The sequence below is a fragment of the Lithobates pipiens genome, unplaced genomic scaffold, assembly GCF_037356315.1.
Source record: "Lithobates pipiens isolate NorthernLeopardFrog02 unplaced genomic scaffold, aLitPip1_a1.2 Scaffold_8, whole genome shotgun sequence".
NCBI classification, from domain to species: domain Eukaryota; kingdom Metazoa; phylum Chordata; class Amphibia; order Anura; family Ranidae; genus Lithobates; species Lithobates pipiens.
Window position 1 is genome coordinate 173581456 of NW_027507903.1, and position 22026 is coordinate 173603481.

General features: G+C 47.3%; 1 protein-coding gene across 2 annotated transcripts in view; it reads left to right on the forward strand.

Annotated features, from left to right (window-relative positions):
• The first annotated feature begins 7556 nt into the window (after window positions 1-7556).
• Window positions 7557-22026, forward strand: part of LHFPL3 (LHFPL tetraspan subfamily member 3) — a 76786-nt gene continuing 62316 nt past the window's right edge. The window contains exon 1 of one of the 2 annotated variants that reach the window (XM_077471979.1): window positions 7557-8090. In XM_077471979.1, coding sequence (XP_077328105.1) covers window positions 7667-8090 — 424 coding nt within the window. In that variant the 5' untranslated portion in view covers window positions 7557-7666. The remainder of the gene's footprint in view (window positions 8091-22026) is intronic. The other variant, XM_077471980.1, reaches the window with a different exon arrangement.

Sequence of the window (22026 nt, forward strand, 5' to 3'; positions counted from 1 at the left end):
CCGCCTTCAGGTTTTCTAAGGGCGTAAATATTTGACTTCACTCCTCACTACCTATTACAGTTTTGAAGGCCATAAAATGCCAAGATGGCACAAAACCCCCACAAATGACCCCATTTTAGAAAGTAGACACCCCAAGCTATTTGCTGAGAGGCATGTTGAGTCCATGGAATATTTTATATTTTGCCACAAGTTGCGGGAAAATTACAAACTTTTTTTTTTATTTATTTTTTTCACAAAGTTGTCACTAAATGACATATTGCTCACGCATGCCATGGGCATATGTGAAATGACACCCCAAAATAAATTCTGCTGCTTCTCCTGAGTACGGGGATACCACACGTGTGGGATTTTTTGGGAGCCTAGCCGCGTATGGGGCCCCGAAAGCCAAGAACCGCCTTCAGGTTTTCTAAGGGCGTAAATATTTGACTTCACTCCTCACTACCTATTACAGTTTTGAAGGCCATAAAATGCCAAGATGGCACAAAACCCCCACAAATGACCCCATTTTAGAAAGTAGACACCCCAAGATATTTGCTGAGAGGCATGTTGAGTCCATGGAATATTTTATATTTTGCCACAAGTTGCGGGAAAATTACAAACTTTAATTTTTTTTTATTTTTTTTCACAAAGTTGTCACTAAATGATATATTGCTCACACATGCCATGGGCATATGTGAAATGACACCCCAAAATAAATTCTGCTGCTTCTCCTGAGTACGGGGATACCACATGTGTGGGATTTTTTGGGAGCCTAGCCGCGTACGGGGCCCCGAAATCCAAGAACCGCCTTCAGGTTTTCTAAGGGCGTAAATATTTGACTTCACTCCTCACTACCTATTACAGTTTTGAAGGCCATAAAATGCCAAGATGGCACAAAACCCCCACAAATGACCCCATTTTAGAAAGTAGACACCCCAAGCTATTTGCTGAGAGGCATGTTGAGTCCATGGAATATTTTATATTTTGCCACAAGTTGTGGGAAAATTACAAACTTTTTTTTTTATTTATTTTTTTCACAAAGTTGTCACTAAATGACATATTGCTCACGCATGCCATGGGCATATGTGAAATGACACCCCAAAATAAATTCTGCTGCTTCTCCTGAGTACGGGGATACCACATATGTGGGACTTTTTGGGAGCCTAGCCGCATACGGGGCCCCCGAAAACCAAGCACCGCCTTCAGGCTTTCTAAGGGCGTTACAGTTTTGAAGGCCATAAAATGCCAAGGTGGCACAAACCCCCCCCCAAATGACCCCATTTTGGAAAGTAGACACCCCTAAATTTAGGGGTACACTAGTGAGACTAGGTAATAAATGGCGGGTGCCCTGAAACTATAAAAAAATAACTAACCAACCAGCGTCACCTGTAACCGTTATATGGTGATCACTGGTGAAAGGGTTAACTAGGGGGCAATCAGGGGGCTTTATGCGGTAGTATATGGGGGTCCCTGGCGCTATAAAAAGCTGCGGCGAACCTAAATACCTACCTGCCTAACTAGCGTCACCTGTGACACTAATACAGCGATCAGAAAAATGATCGCTTATTAGGCTGGGTTCACACTGGAGCGATGCGGGAACGCCACGAATCCGCGGCGGGTTCCCGCATCACATGCCTCCCGGCGGCAGTTCACACTGCCCTATGCGAACTGCTGGGAGTGTCAGTGAAATGTTAATGACACCCCCAGATCAGTTCGCATATCGCAGTGCGATTTGCAAACTCGGATCGCATGGTGTGAACACCCATGCGATCCGATTCTGCTGCGGACCAAAAAAAGGGTCCCGTGCGAGTTTGCGGCGGGTGCGGCGGGTGCGACACGAATTCAGCCATACTATCTGTATGGCTGAACTCGAATCGCACAGAGATCGGATGTGATTTGCACTGCAGTGCGGTGCGAATCACATCCGTTCTCAAACCACTGCAATGTGAACCCAGCCTTAGTGACACTGGCGACGGGGGGTGATCACGGGGTTAAACCTTTATTGGGGGGGTTAGGGGGGTACCTTAGAACTAAAGGGGGCTAACCCTAACTGCCCTAACAGTTATTACAGTCACAAATGACACCCGCCGGGTGATCAGGGGGTTAAACCTTTATTAGGTAATAAATGGCGGGTGCCCTGAAACTATAAAAAAATAACTAACCAACCAGCGTCACCTGTAACAGTTATATGGTGATCACTGGTGAAAGGGTTAACTAGGGGGCAATCAGGGGTAGTAGTATATGGGGGTCCCTGGCGCTATAAAAAGTTGCGGCGAACCTAAATACCTACCTGCCTAACTAGCGTCACCTGTGACACTAATACAGCGATCAGAAAAATGACCGCTTATTAGGCTGGGTTCACACTGGAGCGATGCGGGAATGCCACGAATCCGCGGCGGGTTCCCGCATCGCATGCCTCCCGGCGGCAGTTCACACTGCCCTATGCGAACTGCTGGGAGTGTCAGTGAAATGTTAATGACACCCCCAGATCAGTTCGCATATCGCAGTGCAATCTGCAAACTCGGATCGCATGGTGTGAACACCCATGCGATCCGATTCTGCTGCGGACCAAAAAAAGGGTCCCGTGCGAATTTGCGGCGGGTGCGGCGGGTGTGATGCGAATTCAGCCATACTATCTGTATGGCTGAACTCGAATCGCACAGAGATCGGATGTGATTTGCACTGCAGTGCGGTGCGAATCACATCCGTTCTCATAAACCGCTGCAATGTGAACCCAGCCTTAGTGACACTGGCAACGGGGGGTGATCACGGGGTTAAACCTTTATTGGGGGGGTTAGGGGGGTACATTAGAACTAAAGGGGGCTAACCCTAACTGCCCTAACAGTTATTACAGTCACAAATGACACCAATGCGAAAAAAAAAAAAAATGCAATTGGTGTCACTGTGACTGGGGGGGCAGGGGTAATTGGGGGGGTGATCGGGGGGTAAAGGGGGGGTGTGAGTGTGCCTGGCATGTTCTACTGTATGTGTGGTGTGTTGGTGCAACTCACCGATGCTCTCTCCTCGGTGCCGGAACGAAAAATACCGACACGGAGGAGAGAATACATCACTTCCTCTCCTGTGTTTACATTACAGGAGAGGAAGTGATGTCACGAAGGATTTCCATTCGTCGGGAGCGATCGCGAGGGGGTGGCCATGAATGAATGGCCGTCCCCTCGTCCGGGATCGCTCCCGAACGAATGCCGACCGCCGCAGGCACCGGGGGGGGGCCCGATCGGGCCCCCCACCTGCGGGAAGGCAGGGACTTATATATACGCCCTTATGCCTGCCCGTGCCATTCTGCTGACGTATATCGTCGTGCGGCGGTCGGCAAGTGGTTAAACTCTGTTTTGGATACACAAAATCTCTTGGTTTGTTGTAAAAACCTTTAATAAATGCACATATGAATGTGCTTGTATTAAAAAGTTGAATTCTCAACAATGTGTGGCTTCCTTTTTCATTGGGCTTAAAACGTATTTATAGTCAAATTTGAGTTTGTGCTGAGAAGGAGTGCGATTTACTAAAGGCAGCTCCACTTTGCATTCCAAGTGCAGTTTCAGGTGTACTTTTGCAGTGCACTTGTAGTGCATAGTAGATGTGCCTTTAGTAAAAAGCACCCACAGTGATGTGTAAATTTGGACAATCATGCCATTTTCCTGCCATGGTGCTGAAAATAAGCATGATTTTGGTCAGTAATTCACTACATACATTAATTACAAAAACAAGGTGTGTAGCGGACCCACAACAAAATAACATTATCTGAAGAAGAGACTGTCCCCTCGTCTCGCTCTGAACTTGGGTTTGCACTGTTGGTGAAAAAGGCACAACTTGAAAAAAAACTGGCAAAGTGGGAGGCCACAGTCTGCCATTCCTGTGGCATTGAAGGACACTGTGTAGTGAAACAAGAACAAAAACTAGTAATTTGACAAATCAACATTGCAAGCAGATTAGACACCCACATTTTTGGTCAAAATTCTTATAACATTTTGTGAACTGAGTATTTAAAGCCTAAAGTATAAGGTCCCCTTATGATAGTCATATCCCCCCCCATCTGATGGGCCCTTGCTAAAAAATGAGGGGGGATGTTTAGGACAGGTAACGCTCTCCACTTGATTGAGAGCTGAATGCCTAAATAATGTGTGATACTTTGGGAAGCCCCTCCTTAGTTACACTATTGGCAGCCCACCGGACAGGTAAGAAGTGTCATAATGACAAAATGGAAGGACATTTTGACATTCTGCTATTACATAGCAAGAAAATGTATGTGTTAAAAAAATAAAAATAGCATTTGAAAGTGTTGAGGTAGGCCCTTACACTACATGCTTTGGTGAATTTGTCTATAAATGTGATCATGATAAAGGTATTTAGAGTGTGTATTGGGTTGGGTCAAGTCATCAGATAGAAGATTGCTATCAGCTGAGGTAGCAGTTGGGGAGAGGGGAGTTACTAATGAGTTTGGCACAACTCCAAAAAAACGTCACTTTGCATGAATTGAAGCACACACATCACATTCGTAGAGATTGTAGGGGGTGTTTAGGGGAAAGCAATACTATGGAGCTGCCAAAAGACATTGTTAAGTGACTAGACTATAGTTTTAGGGGCCAAGAAGAGCATGGTGGGGAAGTTAGTGAGGCAAATCTGCATGAGGACAAAGGGGCAGAGCATATGAATTAGAGCATATTGCAATGATGGTAATTAGGGAATGAGGAAAGAAATGCAAGACATTAGCAATCATGAAATACATAGAATGTGATGTTTAAGGATAAAACTTAGCATAATATAGTCCTTCTGCAGGAGTTGAATGATGGCAGAACAGGTCTCTGGAATAATGATCCCCAGAGCCTGGGGGGAGATGCCTGTAGAGAACTTGAGGTCCCGAAGGCTTCTCCCTGTCGCCAAGTAGCGCAACGTGGCGATGAGCATCTGCTCCGGAGTGATGGCTTGCCGCATGCAGGTATCCTGCCTGCTGATATAAGGGGTCAGCAAAGCCAGCAGACGGTGAAAAACGGGGTCCGTCATCCTGAGAAAAATCCAGAAATGATCAAGATTATTCTCGCGGATCTCACAGAGCAAAGGCATGTGGGAGAACTGGTGACGCTGGCACAACCAATTCTTGGTCCACAAACGCCTCCCCTCCCTGTTCATGGACCGGGCTTGTGCCAAAGTAAGAACCCCAACACGAAGCCCCTGCACAGCACAAACTCTACGATGAGTACGTAGACGAAACATGTTTGGAAAACGGTCGGCTGGTCAGAACGGACACCAGAAAGCACCGATAAACAGCAAGGCCTGAAAGGACGACCTGAATAGCAGAAGCAAGCAGACAATAAAAAATGCCTTTCAAAGCATACTATAACAAGATATAGTCCACAATTAGAAGCAAATACTTAATGACTGCACGCACTGATTATCAGATACGCAAAGACAAGCACAAACTGAAGAGCAGTAGCGATCTGAATCACTAATCTGAAAAGCGCGAATCGTCTCTCACCAAACTTCTACTAAAACACGAGATCAGCAGAAGGAGCCCAAAGGGTTCCGGACGTGGTGCTGAACTTCCCTTTTCTAGTCCCGCCGTACACGGCTTACGTCACCGCGTTCTTGGCAACCGCTAAATCAGACAAATTGGCCCGACCGTGTGTATGCAACAGTTTCGGACACAATCCGTCGGACTAAATCCGACGGACAAAATCCGACGGATTTGGTTGGCAGAATCTCCGACCGTGTGTACAGGGGCTAATAGTTCACGTTAAAATCAGGGGTTTGGTTTGCACACATTTTCAAATATATGTGTAAGCTGCAGGACCACTTCACAGCACCCTAGTGTACTGCAGTCCTAATTCTATATACTTTGAGAGCCTCCAAAATTGGAAAATATATATAATAATGGATATATTAAAGGATAAGTTCACCTTTCGTAACATGTTACACCCATATTCAGGGTGTAACATGTAACATGTTATGAATGAATCAGCCCCCGCATCTCCCCGATCCCTGCTGTGACAGCTAGTGGGATTCGTCTCCCTCACCGTTAGCTGCCACACTTTAAAAAAAACGCTCTGGCCGCCCGGCCACGTCACTTATTCACAGTGTCCTGCGAATGGAAAACTGCAATGTCCAGGTGCCTTTGTGGCTGTCGGCTTGTAGTTTTCAAAGAACATGCCCCCTGTCAGATTGTAACTGCTTATGTATGGGATGTACAGGCAAGCAGAGACACTGGCAGATCTGATGGAGACCTGCATTGCACCCGTGCTCTGCTTTACAGGCTCCAAAAAATAAAAATAAATGCACATTTTTTTTACATGCAAAAAAATATGCATTTATTATTTTTTTCCAAAAAGTGAACTTACAGTATCCTTTAGACCCCTTTCACACCAGGGCGTTTTGCAGGCGCTATAGCGTTAGAAATAGCGCCTGCAATCCGCCCTAAAGAAGCTGCACCATTGTCTGTAGTGTGAAAGCCCTGAGGGCTTTCACACTACAGCGGTGCGCTGGCAGCACGTCAGAAAAAAGTCCTGCCAGCAGCTTCTTTGGAGCGGTGAAGGAGCGGTGTGTTTACCACTCCTTCACCGCTGCTGCCCATTGAAATCAATGGGGCAGCGCTGTAATGCCGCCGGCAAAACGCTGCTATTGCGGCGTATTGCCGGCGGGTTTAACCCTTTTGCGGCCGCTAGCGGGGGGTAAAAGCGCCCCGCTAGCGGCCGAAATACGCCGCAAATCCACCGCAAATCCAGCGGTAAAACGCCGCTAAAAATAGCGGCGTTTTACCGCCGACGCAAGGTGCGGTGTGGTGTGAAAGGGGTCTTAAAGTGGTTGTAAACCTAGCTACACCACTTTTACCTACAGGTAAGCCTATAACAAGGCTTACCTGTAGGTACCTTGAATATTTCCTAAACTTGCACAGTTTAGGAGATATTAAGTATATGCGCTGCTGCCAACGTCATTGGCGCATGCGCACTGAAGAAGCGTTGGCATGGAGAGACCGGCTGCTCCCACGTGCATGCGCGGAAGTGACATCATTGCGGCCCTAGCCAATAACAGCACCACAAGCGCAATGTTTGTTTTCAGCACAGCTAGTAGGATTAGTCTCCCTCCCCGTTAGCTGCCACACTTTAAAAAATGCACTGGCTGCCCGGCCACGTCACTTTTTCACAGTGTCCTGAGAATCGAAATGCGTGGCACAACACGTGTTACCTGTGTTTTGTCGCGTGTTCAGGAAATGTGAGGTGAGAATGGAGCCAGACTGATTTTAATTTTAAAGGGAATCAAACAATCAAGTCTGATTGGAGGAATCTTTTGATTGGCGCTAACGCTGAGGAGCGATCCCAAGTCTGGCTTGGACAGTTTATTGATGTATTTCTTTGCACAGGGTGATTTGTGATGGTTGTTGGCACATTTTTGTATAGAATAATTTATTTTATCGCTATGAAGAGAAGGAGCTTTTTCTATATTTAATAGGAGCAATACTAGTGTAGAATTTTGCATTGATTTCCCGATCCCTCTCCCCAGTAGGGACTTTCTATGCACACACATGACTTTAATACTAAGCGATGCACAGAGCAGCCTCAGCCGTCTAGGAGGAGCGATGAGCAGGCACGTCTACAGGAAACCGGGGATGCCAGGCTCCATATAAGCTGGGCAGTGTTGTCGCTGTGATTTGTCCTGTCCTGCCTCTCCGGGTGCTGGGATGCCAGACCCCGGCTTAGTGATGTTATCTCCCCAGGAGGCCGCCAAGATCTACCATGCCAATTATATCCGCAATTCCAGGGCCATAGGGGTGCTGTGGGCAATCTTCACCATATGCTTCGCCATCGTCAACATTGTGTGTTTCATCCAACCCTACTGGATAGGGGACGGGGTGGACACCCCCCAGGCGGGCTACTTCGGACTCTTCCATTATTGTATCGGCAGCGGCTTCTCCAAAGAGCTCACCTGTACCGGCAGCTTCACCGATTTCTCCTCCATCCCCTCCGGAGCCTTCAAAGCAGCCTCGTTCTTCATTGGCCTGTCCATGACACTCATCATCTCCTGCATCGTGTCCTTCGTTCTCTTCTTCTTCTGTAACACGGCCACTGTGTACAAGATCTGTGCCTGGATGCAGCTCTCCTCCGGTGAGTCCATCAGCCCTGCCATCACCAGCCTTGCCATCATCACCACTGCCTTCACCAGCCCTGCCATCATCACCACTGCCATACACTGAGGTCTACATGTCCTCTGATAGGCCACACAGTGACAGCTCCTGACTGTACACTGGGGTCTACATTTCCTCTCATAGGCCAGACATTGAGTGCTCCTGACCCCACACTGGGGTATACATGTCCTCTCATAGGCCACACATTGACAGCTCTGGGGTCTACATGGCCTCTGATAGGCCACACAGTGACAGCTCCTGACTCAACACTGGGGTCTACATGCCATCTGATAGGCCAGACACTGACAGCTCCTGACTTTACACTGGGGGTCTACATGTCCTTTGATAGGCCACACAGTGACATCTCCTGACACCACACTGGGGTCTACATGTCCTCTGATAGACCAGGCATTGACAGCTCCTGACTCTACACTGGGGTCTACATGTCCTTTGATAGGCCACATACTGACAACTCCTGACTAGGGATGAGCCGAACACCCCCCGGTTCGGTTCGCACCAGAACTTTCGAACGGACCCCACGTTCGTTACGAACGTTAGAACCCCATTGAAGTCTATGGGACTCGAACGTTCGAAATGGAAAGTGCTAATTTTAACGGCTAATATGCAAGATACTGTCCTAAAAAGGGTTTGGGGACCTGACTCCTGCCTCAGGGGACATGGGTCAATGCAAAAAAAAGTTTTAAAAACGGGCGTTTTGGTGGGAGCACTGATTTTAATGACGATTAAAGTGAAATATTCCTTTAAATATGGTGCCTGGGGGGTGTCTGTAGTATGCCTGTGAAGTGCCACGTGTTTCCCGTGTTTAGAACAGTCCCTGCACAAAATGACATTAAACGGAAATAACACCATTTAAAACTGCTTGCGGTTTTAATGTTATATCTGGTTCCTGCAATATGGTTGAAAATCATTGAGAAAAATGGCATGGGTAGCCCTCCCTGCCCATTACCAGCCTATTTGGGTCTTGTACGCATATTAAGGGGAACCCTGTACCCATATTAAAAAAAGGAAATGCGTGTGGCCCCCAGGCCCTGTATACTCAGAACAGCAGTATACAGGCGGTGCAAACAAGACAGGGACTGTGTAGGTTTGTTGTGTTAAGTTGAATCGGTTTGTAATTTTCAACTGGTACATTTTTAAAGTGTAGCTCCAGTCAGAAAAACTATTTTTAAGCTTTTTGGAAAACATAGGGAAGGGTTATCACCCCTGTATAATTTGTTTTGTCGTCCATCTTTTTTCATCTCACTTGCTGCTGTCTGATGTTTGTAAGTTGGATGTTTGAAAGTAGGGGCCTGCCCTATATGCTCTGCAGAAATGGCGGAACAAGGTGTTGGTTTTGCCACAACATTGTAAGCCCTCAAAGTGACTCTTGGTGGGCGCTGGAGCGCCCTGCTGTGAACGATTATATCAAGAATTGTAATTACATGCCATTGTTGAACAGTGGTAGAAAAATTGACCTTTGGTGGTTGTGGTGCTGGTGCCACAACACTATAAGTCCTCACCGTTACTCTGGGTGGGCACAGGAAGGGGCCCTCCTGTGAAATATTATATCAAGAATTGTAATTACATGTCCCTGTTAAACAGGGGCAGAAAAATTTGGCCTTAGGCACTGCTGCTGGTGCCACCACACTGCAACCTCTTCCATATACTCTAGTTTTTTTGCTGGAATTAGCCCTGCTGCAAAGCATTGCATCAAAAATTGTACTTAAACGCCCCTGTTAAACAGGGGCAGAAAAATTGGGCCTTAGGCTGAGGTGAATATCGCGGTGTATACTGCGGTCAGGGCACGCAGACAATAACCAGAAAACAGCAGAGATAAAGGGGTATATACAGATGTATACTGTGCTGTGCTGGAGGCACACACAACTTCCAATAACTCCTGCAGATGGCAATTGGGCTCAAATAGAGAACAGCTATGTAGGTGGATTATAGCGGTATGTACTGGGTACAGAGCATGCAGACAGCACGCACTATCTCCTAACACTACTGACTGCAAGCTCTATTATTAAAGATAGATCACTAGCTATATAGGTGAGGTGAATATCGTGGTGTATACTGCGGTCAGGGCACGCAGACAATAACCAGAAAACAGCAGAGATAAAGGGGTATATACAGATGTATACTGTGCTGTGCTGGAGGCACACACAACTTCCAATAACTCCTGCAGATGGCAATTGGGCTCAAATAGAGAACAGCTATGTAGGTGGATTATAGCGGTATGTACTGGGTACAGAGCATGCAGACAGCACGCACTATCTCCTAACACTACTGACTGCAAGCTCTATTATTAAAGATGGATCACTAGCTATATAGGTGAGGTGAATATAGTGGTGTATACTGCGGTCAGGGCACGCAGACAATAACCAGAAAACAGCAGAGATAAAGGGGTATATACAGATGTATACTGTGCTGTGCTGTAGGCACACACAACTTCCAATAACTCCTGCAGATGGCAATTGGGCTCAAATAGAGAACAGCTATGTAGGTGGATTATAGCGGTATGTACTGGGTACAGAGCACGCAGACAGCACGCACATCTCCTAACACTACTGACTGCAAGCTCTATTATTAAAGATAGATCACTAGCTATATAGGTGAGGTGAATATAGTGGTGTATACTGCGGTCAGGGCACAGGCAACAACCACTACACAAGAGCAAGATAGGAAATCAGCCAAAAACGATCGGTGTGTAACTGTGTTGAAGGTACACAGAACACCCACTGCTTCAGATGCCAACACACTACACGAGGCCGCCTCAAAGGCGGCCTTATATAGTGTGGGGCGTGCACTACACAGCCTGAGCTATGATTGGCCACAGGCATCCTGCCTGTGGCCAATCATGGCTCTCCTCGCTGCTGGCGCTGCGATTGGCCAAGCATGCGGGGTCACAGTGCATGCTTGGCCAATCATGAGCCAGCAATGCACTGCGTCATCGCAGTGCATTGTGGGCCGTGCGCGCCATACGAATTTTGACGCGAACGGACCAAGAGTTCGGATTTCGCCGAACGGCCGAACAGCCAATGTTCGAGTCGAACACGAAGCTCATCCCTACTCCTGACACCACACTGGGAATCTACATGTCCTCTGATAGGCCACACAGTGAAAACTCCTGACATCACTCTGGGGGTCTACATGTCCTCTGATAGACCAGGCATTGACAGCTCCTGACTCTACACTTGGGTCTAAATGTCCTTTGATAAGCCATATTTTGAGAGCTCTTGACATCACACTGGGGAGTTTACATGTTCTCTGATAGGCCACACATTGACAGCTCCTGACACCACACTGGGGAGTTTACATGTTCTCTGATAGGCCACACATTGACAGCTCCTGACACCACACAGGAGTCTACGTGTCCTCTCATTGGTCACGCATTGAAAGCTCTTGACCACAATTGGAGTCTACAAGTCCTCTGATAGGCTAGACATTTACAGCTCCTGACTCCACACTGGGGGGTATACATGTTATCTGATAGGCCACACATTGACAGCTCCTGACTCCACACTGGGGTCTACATTTCATCTGATAGACCAGACATTGATAGCTCCTGAGACCACACTGGGGGTCTACATGTCCTCTGATAGGCCACACATTTACAGCTCTTGACACCACACTGGGAGTCTACAAGCCCTCTGATAGACCACAGAGTGACAGCTCCTAACTCCACACTGGGGTTTACATGTCTTCTAATAGGCCATACATTGACCATTGATGGCTCCTGATTCCACACTGGCGTCTACATGTCCTCTGATAAGCCACACATTTACAACTCCTGATTCCACACTGGGGGTCTACATGTCCCTTGATAGGCCACACATTGAGAGCTCCCGACACCACACTCGGGGTCTACATGTCCTCTCATAGGCCACACAGGGACCGTTCCTGACTCCACACATGTTCTCTTAAATACCAGACAGTGACAGCTCCTGACACCACACTTGGGGTCTAAATGTCTTCTGATAGGCCATATTTTGAGAGCTCTTGACAGCACACTGGGGGGTATACATGTCCTCTTATAGGCCACACATTAACAGCTCCTGACACCACACTGGGGGTCTACATGTCCTCTGATTGGTCACACATTGAAAGCTCTTGACCACAATGGGATTCTACAAGTCCTCTGATAGGCTAGACATTTACCTCTCCTGACTCTACACTGGGGTCTACATGTTCTCTGACAGGCCAGACACTGACAGCTCCTGACTTTACACTGGGGGTCTACATGTCCTATCATAGGCCAGACATTGACAGCTCCTGAATCTACACTGGGGTCTACATGCCCTCTGATAGCCCTGGACAGTGACAGGTCCTGACTCTACACTGGGGGTCTACATGTCGTATCATAGGCCAGACATTGAGAGCTCCTGACTCCACACTGAGGGGCTACATGTTCTCTCATAGGCCAGACAGTGACAGCTTCTGACTCCACACTGGGGGTCTACATGTCCTCTCATAGGCCAGACAGTGACAGCTTTTGACTCCACACTGGGGGTCTACATGTCCTCTCATAGGCCAGACAGTGACAGCTTCTGTCTCTACACTAGGGTTGCCACCTTTTCTTCAAGCCAAACCCGAACACCTTAGCAGCGCATGGAATTTTTTTTTAAGGGGGTCTCTGCCTACCAATCCCTCCACTTACATTAGAGTTTCCAGCTTTCCCTCTTAAATTAGGGTTCCCAAAGCCCACTTACATCAGAATCCACAGGGCACCCCTTACATCTGAGTCTTTCTTACCTTAGTGTACTCACTCACTCAGAGGCAGGAGAGAGAATAAAGGGAAGGGGGAGACTTCAGTCACTGACATTGCTCACTCACCCGAGGATGGAGGCTCAGGTATCGCCACCTTTCATCCACAACGTATCTGCCAGTCCAGTTGCTGAGCTCCAAATTTCCAGCTTCTAGGATTGTCTATCTCCAGGATCTCACTGGTTCCTCCTGCCAACCTCCAAGTCTCTGCATAAGGCAGAAATGACATGGAGGTCAGCAAAGGGAACCAAAAAAGAACTGTGGAGGACTCAAGAAATTGTCACTCATGGAATTTTGTTTTCCCAATGGACTTCAGGCGCAAATTTTCAGCAATAGAGTGCTACAGGGTATTAGTGGTAAATATTCAATTTCTTCTTTACAGGTACTTGCTTGATTAAGGCTTATTTGGCATAATTTACACTCATGGTAGTGGGCAGTAAAAACAGGTGATGAGCCACGTTTTTACCATCACCCCCCCCCCCCCCCCTAACTGCATAGGCAATCATACTGGGGTATACACAAACCCAAGTTGCCCCCCCCCCTTCACACTTGGTGGGCAGTACAAGTGAATGGGACTGTTAAGCAGTGGTTAGGACTTTTAGGGGTTAAAACAGGCAGGGGACAGAATGCCACCTCACCACCTGTCATCATAACCCTCAGAAGAGTGATTCATTGCAGAATGCCACCACAAGTGTAAAACAAGCCCCGACATTCCACAATGACATGACCGATGTTAATCCAATTTATATTATGGTATGTGCCTTTGTGCTACTGTATAATATTGTTAAACCAAGACTAGAAAATGTATTTAACCTGACTTTAGAGAAATATGGGGACTGCCATTATTGAGCTCCTTCTAAAAATGCTAGTTGGATGTTGTGCTAAAATGCTGCTATAGTTACATAGTGTAGGCGAGGTTGAAAAAAGACAAAAAAAAAGACAAAAAGTCCATCAAGTCCAACCTATGTTTGTGATTAGTTAGATTATGTATGTTGCGGTTGCTCAGGTGCTTATCTAATAGTGTTTTGAAACTATCGATGCCACAACCCCCCCCCCCCCCCCCCCCCCCGCTGAAACCACCGCCTGTGGAAGGGAATTCCACATCCTTGCCGCTCTTACAGTAAAGAACCCTGTACGCAGTTTAAGGTTAAAACTCTTTTCTTATTTTAATAAGTGGCCACGTGTCTTATTAACCACTTAAGACCAGGCCTCTTTTTTAGATGTATTGTTTACAAGTTAAAAACATTTTTTTTGCTAGAAAATTACCCCCAAACATTATACATTTTTTTCTAACTCCCTAGAGAATAAAATGGCGGTCGTTGCAATACTTTCTGTCACACCGTATTTGTGCAGCAGTCTTACAAGTGCACTTTAAAAAAAAAAAAACACTTCTTTGAATTAAAAAAATAAGACAACAGTAAAGTTAGCCAATTTTTTTTTAATATTGTGAAAGATAATGGTACAACGAGTAAATTGATACCCAACATGTCATGCTTCAAAATTGCACATGCTCGTGGAATGGTGACAAGCTTTTACCCTTAAAAATCTCCATAGGCAACATTTCTAAAATTCTATAGGTTGTATTTTTTGTGTTACAGAGGAGGTCTAGGGCTAGAATTACTGCTCTACCGATCACGGCTATACCTCACATGTGTGGTTTGAACACCGTTTTCATATGCGGGCGCTACTCACTTATGTGTTTGCTTCTGCACGAGAGCTCGGTGGGACAGGGCGCATTTAAAAAAAAAATTATTTTATTTTACCTTTTACTTTTTTATTTTTACACTGTTTGAAAAAAAAAAAATGTTGTCACCTTTATTCCTATTACACATGTAAACATCCCTTGTAATAGAAAAAAAACATGACAGGACCTCTTAAATATGAGATCTGGGGTCAAACAGACCTCAAATCTCATATTTACACAAAAATGCAATAAAAAAAATATTTCATTTAACCACTTCCCGACGGTGCACGCCGATGTACGTCGGCAGAATGGCACGGGCAGGCATATTGGTGTACAGGTACAGCCAATTTTAAATGCCGCCCTGCCATCGTGAGCGCGCCGCCGGCGCGCTCGCATGCCGGTTGGGACCCCCGTGAGTCTGGTCACGGGTCCCGCGGACTCGATCGCCGTGGGCATACCCGCGATCATCTCACGGGGCGGCTGAACTGGGAGATGCCGTTGTAAACAGCATCTTCCCTTTCTGCCTAGCAACAAGTGATGCTGATCTCTGCTCCATGTGATTAGAGCAGAGATCAGTGTTCACTAAAAGAAAGCCCAGCCCCCAACACTTAGTAACACGCCCCTAGGAACACTTAATCCCTACACTGCCACCCACTGGTTAACCCCTTCACTGTCAGTGTCATTTACACAGGAATCACTGCATTTGTATAGCAGTGATTGTCCAATGTGTCCGCCATAATGTCGCAGTCACAATAAAAATCGCTTATCGCCGACCATTACTAGTAAAAAAAAATTATTAATAAAAATGCCATAAACTATCCCCTATTTTGTAAATGCTATAACTTTTGCACAAACCAATCAATAATCGCTTATTGCGATTTTTTTTACCAAAAATATATAGAAGAATACGTATCGGCCTAAACTGAGGGAAAAAAATGTTTTTTTATATATTTTTGGGGGATATTTATTATAACAAAAAGTAAAAAATAATGCGGATTTTTTTTTCAAAATTGTCGCTCTATTTTTGTTTATAGCGCAAAAAATAAAAACCGCAGGGGTGATCAAATACCACCAAAAGAAAGCTCTATTTGTGGAAAAAAAAGGACGTCAATTTTGTTTGGGAGTCACGTCGCATGACCACGCAATTGTCAGTTAAATCGACGCTGTGACGAATCGCAAAAAGTGGTCTGGTCTTTGAAGTGGTTAAAAAAAAGAAAAAAAAGGGGGCCCTTTAAGAGCTATGGGCAGAAGTGACATTTTGAAGTCACTTCCGCCCTGCAGTGTCATGGAGAGGGCTGGGGGCCATCTTTCCCTCACTCGTCTTCATGCACAGCCACGGGAAGGATCCGATTGCCTCTGCCTCTGCCGACGGCTCTGGTAAACAGCGGTGGGCACTGGATCGCGGTAGGGGGCCCCTCTCCCGCCGCCGATAAAAGTGATCTCACAGCGAATCCGCTGCTGAGACCACTTTTATCTTGTACCAGACCACTGGCTGAACACAGGGACACCGGGGTTATGGCAGCTAGCTGCTGCCATAACAACGATATCTGTCCTCAAATTGAGGCTGTATATTGGCGTGCAGCGGTCTGGAAGTGCTTAAACTCCCTTCCGTGAAAATATTTTATCCCTATTGTGGGGGCACCAGTACGGTATCTGTAAATTGAAATCATATCCCCTCTCAAGCGTCTCTTCGTCAGAGAGAATAAGTTCAGTGGTTGTAACCTTTCTTCATATTTAATGTCCTCCAGTCCCTTTCTTAGCTTTGTTGCCCTTCTTTGTACTTGCTGCATTTCCAGTACATCCTTCCTGAGGACTTGTGCCCAGAACTGGACAGCATACTCCAGGTGAGGCTGGACCAGAATCTTGTAGAGTGGGAGAATTATCGCTTTATCTCTGGAGTTAATCTCCTTTTTAATGCATTCCAATATTCTGTTTTCTTTGTTAGCAGCAGCTTGGCATTGCATGGCATTGCTGAGCCTATCATCTACTAGGACCCCAAGGTTCTTTTCCATCCTAGTTTTCCCCAGAGGTTCATCCTCTAGTAAGTAGATTGCATTCATATTTTTGCCACCCAAATGCATTATTTTACATTTTTCTACATTAAACCTCATTTGCCATGCAGTTGCCTACCCCATTAATTTGTTCAGATCTTGCAAGGTTTCCACATCCTGCGGAGAAGTTATTGCCCTGCTTAGCTTAGTGTTGTCCATAAATACAGAAATGTAACTGTTTATCCCATTCTCCAGGTCGTTTATGAACAAATTAAATAGGATTGGTCCCAGCACAGAACCCTGGAGGACCCCACTACTCACCCCTGCCCATTCCGAGTATTCCCCATTTATCACCACCCTCTGAACTCGCCCTTGTAGCCAGTTTTCAATCCATGTATTTACCCTATGGTCCATGCCAATGAACCTTACTTTGTACAGTAAACGTTTATGGGGACCTGTGGCAAATGCTTTTGCAAAATCCAGATACACCATGCCTACGGGCCTTCCTTTATCTAGATGGAAACTCACCTCCTCATAGAAGGTTAATAGATTGGTTTGGCAAGAATCCATGCTGATTACTGCTAATGATACTGTTTTCTTTACTAAAATCTTGTATATAGTCCATTATCATCCCCTCCAAGAGCTTGCATACTATTGATGTTAGGCTAACTGGTCTGTAATTCCCAGGGATGTATTTTGGCCCTTTTTTAAATATTGGTGCTACATTGGCTTATCTCCAATTAGCTGGTAACATTCCAGTCAGTAGACTGTCAGTAAAAATTAGGAACAATGGTCTGGCAATTACTTGACTGAGTTCCCTAAGTACCCTCGGCCACAAGCTATCTGGTCGCAGTGATTTATTAATGTTAAGTTTCCCAAGTCTATTTATAATTCTGTCCTATAATTCTTTGCCATGAGGGGGCTTCCTGTGATGTGTCATGAGGACAAACAGTGCAGTTTTTGTTACTGAAGACCCCCGATTCCCTCGTGAAGACTGAGGAGAAGAATACATTAAATACCTTCGCCATCTCCCCATCCTTTGAAGCCAAATACATATCTTGTTGCATTCTTTGTAAAATCTGAATGCTGATCCCTCAGCCTTGTATTTTTTTGAAGGCCTTCTCCTTTGCATTTAAATACTTTATATGTCAATGACTTGGAAAAAGTATGAAATCAGAAAGGCCAGAGAAAAGTCAAAAAGTTTATCTGAATTCTTGTTTTGGATCAGTGACTGAAAGTATTGAAGAGGGTTGGCATGGCAGCCAGACAGTTTTCATGTTCCTCTCATGACAAGTTTCCTCAGAAACCATAGACTCATTCACACAACAAGGTGCATCATAACAATGCAGGTTACAGTAGCACATAGAAAACTCTCTGAGGCTGCATTCTCACCTGGGCGTTTTGAATTGCGGGTAGGATTACCGCAATTCTGCCTGCGATTTAAAAATGCTCTGCTAAAATGAAAAATCACACAAAACAGATTTCAGATGCTGTTTATTTTAATAGCACCTAAAAATGCAGTGCAGTTCTGCCGCAACTGTCGTGTGATGAATTGTAGTCACCACAAACCGCATCGCACAAAGCTTGTCGCCCGAAAGAAATCCTGATTCTTTTTTGTGTGTGAGGCCGCGTACACACGCATGGACTGTTTGCCCAACCTTGTTCGTCAAACAGTTTCGGCAAACAGTCCGCTCAAAATTTGCATGAGCGGACTTGCCCACACACGAGCGGACTGTTTGACGAACAAGGTTGGGCAAACAGTTCGCTCAACTTTTGAAATGAACGGACTCGCCCACGTAAGGAGGAGGCAAATCCGCCCATTTCGAGCGTGTGTACAGGTAGGCGGGGCCCGCGAAGGAGACGTCGCGGGATGCGCCGCCTGGAATGGGCTTAAAGGGGAACCCCAACGCCGAAAAAAATCGGCGTGGGGGTTCCCCCAAAGTCCACACCAGACCCTTGTCCGAGCACGCTACCCGGCCGGCCAGGAAAGGGGGGCGAGCGAGCGCGCCCCCCCTCCTGAGCCGTACCAGGCCGCGTGCCCTCAACATGGGGGGGTGCCTTGGGGAAGGGGGGGCCGCGCGGCCCCCCCACCCCAAAGCACCTTGTCCCCATGTTGATGAGGACAAGGGCCTCTTCCCGACAACCCTGGCCGTTGGTTGTCGGGGTCTGCGGGCGGGGGGCTTATCGGAATCCGGGAGCCCCCTTTAAGAAGGGGGCCCCCGGATACCGGCCCCCCACCCTATGTGAATGAGTTTGGGGTACAATGTACCCCTACCCATTCACCTGTGAAATAAAGTACAAAAAAAAACACAACACAGGGAAAAAATATTTTATTGCACAGCTCCGGGGGTCTTCTCGCCGGACTCCTCCGCTATCTGTGTGTAGCTCTTTTACTAGCGGAGGAGTCCGGCTTTCTTCCTCCCCGCCGCCGGCCTCTTCTCCCGACTTCGGGGGTCTTGTCCCCCTCTTCGGTTCTTCTGCCGGGCCACCGCGCCTTCTTGTAGCTCTTTTACAGGCGGTGGCCCGGTCTTCTGTCGCCGCTGCCTTCCGTTCTTCTGTCGCCGCCTTCGGTTCTTCTGCCGGGCCACCGCGCCTTCTTGTAGCTCTTTTACAGGCGGTGGCCCGGTCTTCTGTCGCCGCTGTCGTCGCCGCCGCCGCCGCCTTCCGTTCTTGTTCTTCTTCTTGTTCTTCTTCTTCTTCTTCTTCTCCTGGAGATGTTGACTCGACGAGCTCTCCGGCCGGAATGCCAGGGACACGCTCCGCTGCCACTTATATAGTGACAATGGGGCGGTGTCACATGGTATATGTCACATGGGTTGGTCACATGGTGACCCCGCCCCCTTACGATGTCATAGTCCCCATGTGACATCAACCCATGTGACCAACCCATGTGACATATACCATGTGACACCGCCCCATTGTCACTATATAAGTGACCGCACAGCGCGGCTCTGGCATTCCGGCCGGAGAGCTCGTCGAGTCAACATCTCCAGGAGAAGAAGAAGAAGAACAAGAAGAAGAACAAGAACGGAAGGCGGCGGCGGCGACGACAGCGGCGACAGAAGACCGGGCCACCGCCTGTAAAAGAGCTACAAGAAGGCACGGTGGCCCGGCAGAAGAACCGAAGGCGGCGACAGAAGAACGGAAGGCAGCGGCGACAGAAGACCGGGCCACCGCCTGTAAAAGAGCTACAAGAAGGCGCGGTGGCCCGGCAGAAGAACCGAAGAGGGGGACAAGACCCCCGAAGTCGGGAGAAGAGGCCGGCGGCGGGGAGGAAGAAAGCCGGACTCCTCCGCTAGTAAAAGAGCTACACACAGATAGCGGAGGAGTCCGGCGAGAAGAACCCCGAAGACGGAAGACCCCCGGAGCTGTGCAATAAAATATTTTTTCCCTGTGTTGTGTTTTTTTTTGTACTTTATTTCACAGGTGAATGGGTAGGGGTACATTGTACCCCATACTCATTCACATAGGGTGGGGGGCCGGTATCCGGGGGCCCCCTTCTTAAAGGGGGCTCCCGGATTCCGATAAGCCCCCCGCCCGCAGACCCCGACAACCAATGGCCAGGGTTGTCGGGAAGAGGCCCTTGTCCTCATCAACATGGGGACAAGGTGCTTTGGGGTGGGGGGGCCGCGCGGCCCCCCTTCCCCAAGGCACCCCCCATGTTGAGGGCACGCGGCCTGGTACGGCTCAGGAGGGGGGAAGCGCTCGCTCGCCCCCCTTTCCTGGCCGGCCGGGTAGCGTGCTCGGACAAGGGTCTGGTGTGGACTTTGGGGGAACCCCCACGCCGATTTTTTTCGGCGTTGGGGTTCCCCTTTAAGCCCATTCCAGGCGGCGGAGCCCGCGACGTCTCCTTCGCGGGCCCCGCCTACCTGTACACGCGCTCGAAATGGGCGGACTTTCCGAGCGGGAACAGTCCGCTCATTTCGAAAGTACAGCGGACAGGCCCACACACGGGCGGACTGTTCGCTCAAACACAGTTTCAGCGGACAGTTTTTCGGAATTTCCGAAAGACTTTGTCCGTCCAACTGTCCGCTGAAACTGTCCGCTGAAAGCCCACACACGAGCGGACTGTCCGCCCAAACACTGTTCAGCGGACAAGGTTGGGCGAACAGTCCGCCCGTGTGTACGCGGCCTCAAGCTGCACATGATGCGGTTTGCTGTGACTGCAGTGTGATTTATCGGCGACAATCAGGGCACTGCATTTTTAGGTGCCATTAAAATAAATGGCATCTGAAATTCGTGTTGTGCGATTTGTCATTTTAACAGAGCACTTTGTGGGCAGAATTGCATGCGATCCTATACGCTCAATTGTGAATGCAACCTGACTGCGTGTGTTGTGGTGCATTGTCCCAGATTGTTAGTTGTGCCACAATGCACGTATACATACTTGTGCTGAGGATCCCAAATCTCTCGAAGATGCTCCTGCACCAGCTACAGCATCACACTGCTGGTTCACTCTTAGCCCTTGTACACACGATCGGAGAATGTGTGTGGTATGCATCGGACTGTTTCCGTCAGAATATCCGTCGGACCAAATTTTCCAACTTGCCGGAAATATTTTCTGACAAAATGCTCCGATCGGACTTACTCCGATCATGTGTAGAGAATTCCGATCGGACAAAGTGCCACGCATGCTCAGATCAAATTCCTACATCAAAGCTATTGGCTACTAGCCTGAACGTAGTCCCATCGTAACGAAATTACGTCATTACGTTCTGAAAGATTGAATTTTCCGACAACTTTGTCCGACCGTGTGTATGCAACAGTTTCGGACAAGGTACGTCGTACAAAATCCGACGGATTTGGTTGTCGGAATCTCCGACCGTGTGTACAAGGGCTTAGACCTTGTTTACACGGACATAATTAAGCGTACACCAGTGTGAAGGTCATGTTTTGGCAGCATGGTTTGTACAAGTGTTCCGTGCTCTTGCGATCCTATTCATGTCAAATAGAATGCAGCGGCTGCATGGACATAGCTGCTGCTCCCAGTTTAACATCCGTGCGGGTGCAGGTGCGCGTCCCAAAATGCAGACAGTGTGAGTTCATGTTGCTAGTCATTTTAGTCAAACGCAGAGAAAAAAAGGCTGCATTTGACATGTTTTGCCTGGTGTTTAAACGCACAGTAATAGGACAAGCTGCATCCAAAATATATTGTGCAACATAAAGCAGGTCAAACGTAGCAGCCTCTGCACAACTTTGTATACTCTGCAATGAAAGTCAATTGGATTTTGCTGGCCTGGGCTTCAGGCACGTTCTAGATCCACGTCAAATGCGGGAAAACACATTCTCAACAAAATAATTCACATGCTTTTTTACAGCAAATCTTAAAAAAAAAAAAAAAAAAAAGGTCAGCTTTACTGCTTGTCCCTTACACTCCAAACAGAAATAGCTTTAACCCTCAAAACTTTTACAAAAAAAAGATAAAATAAATATTTACCACAAGCCAAAAATGCTATTTAAAGTGATACTAAAGTCTT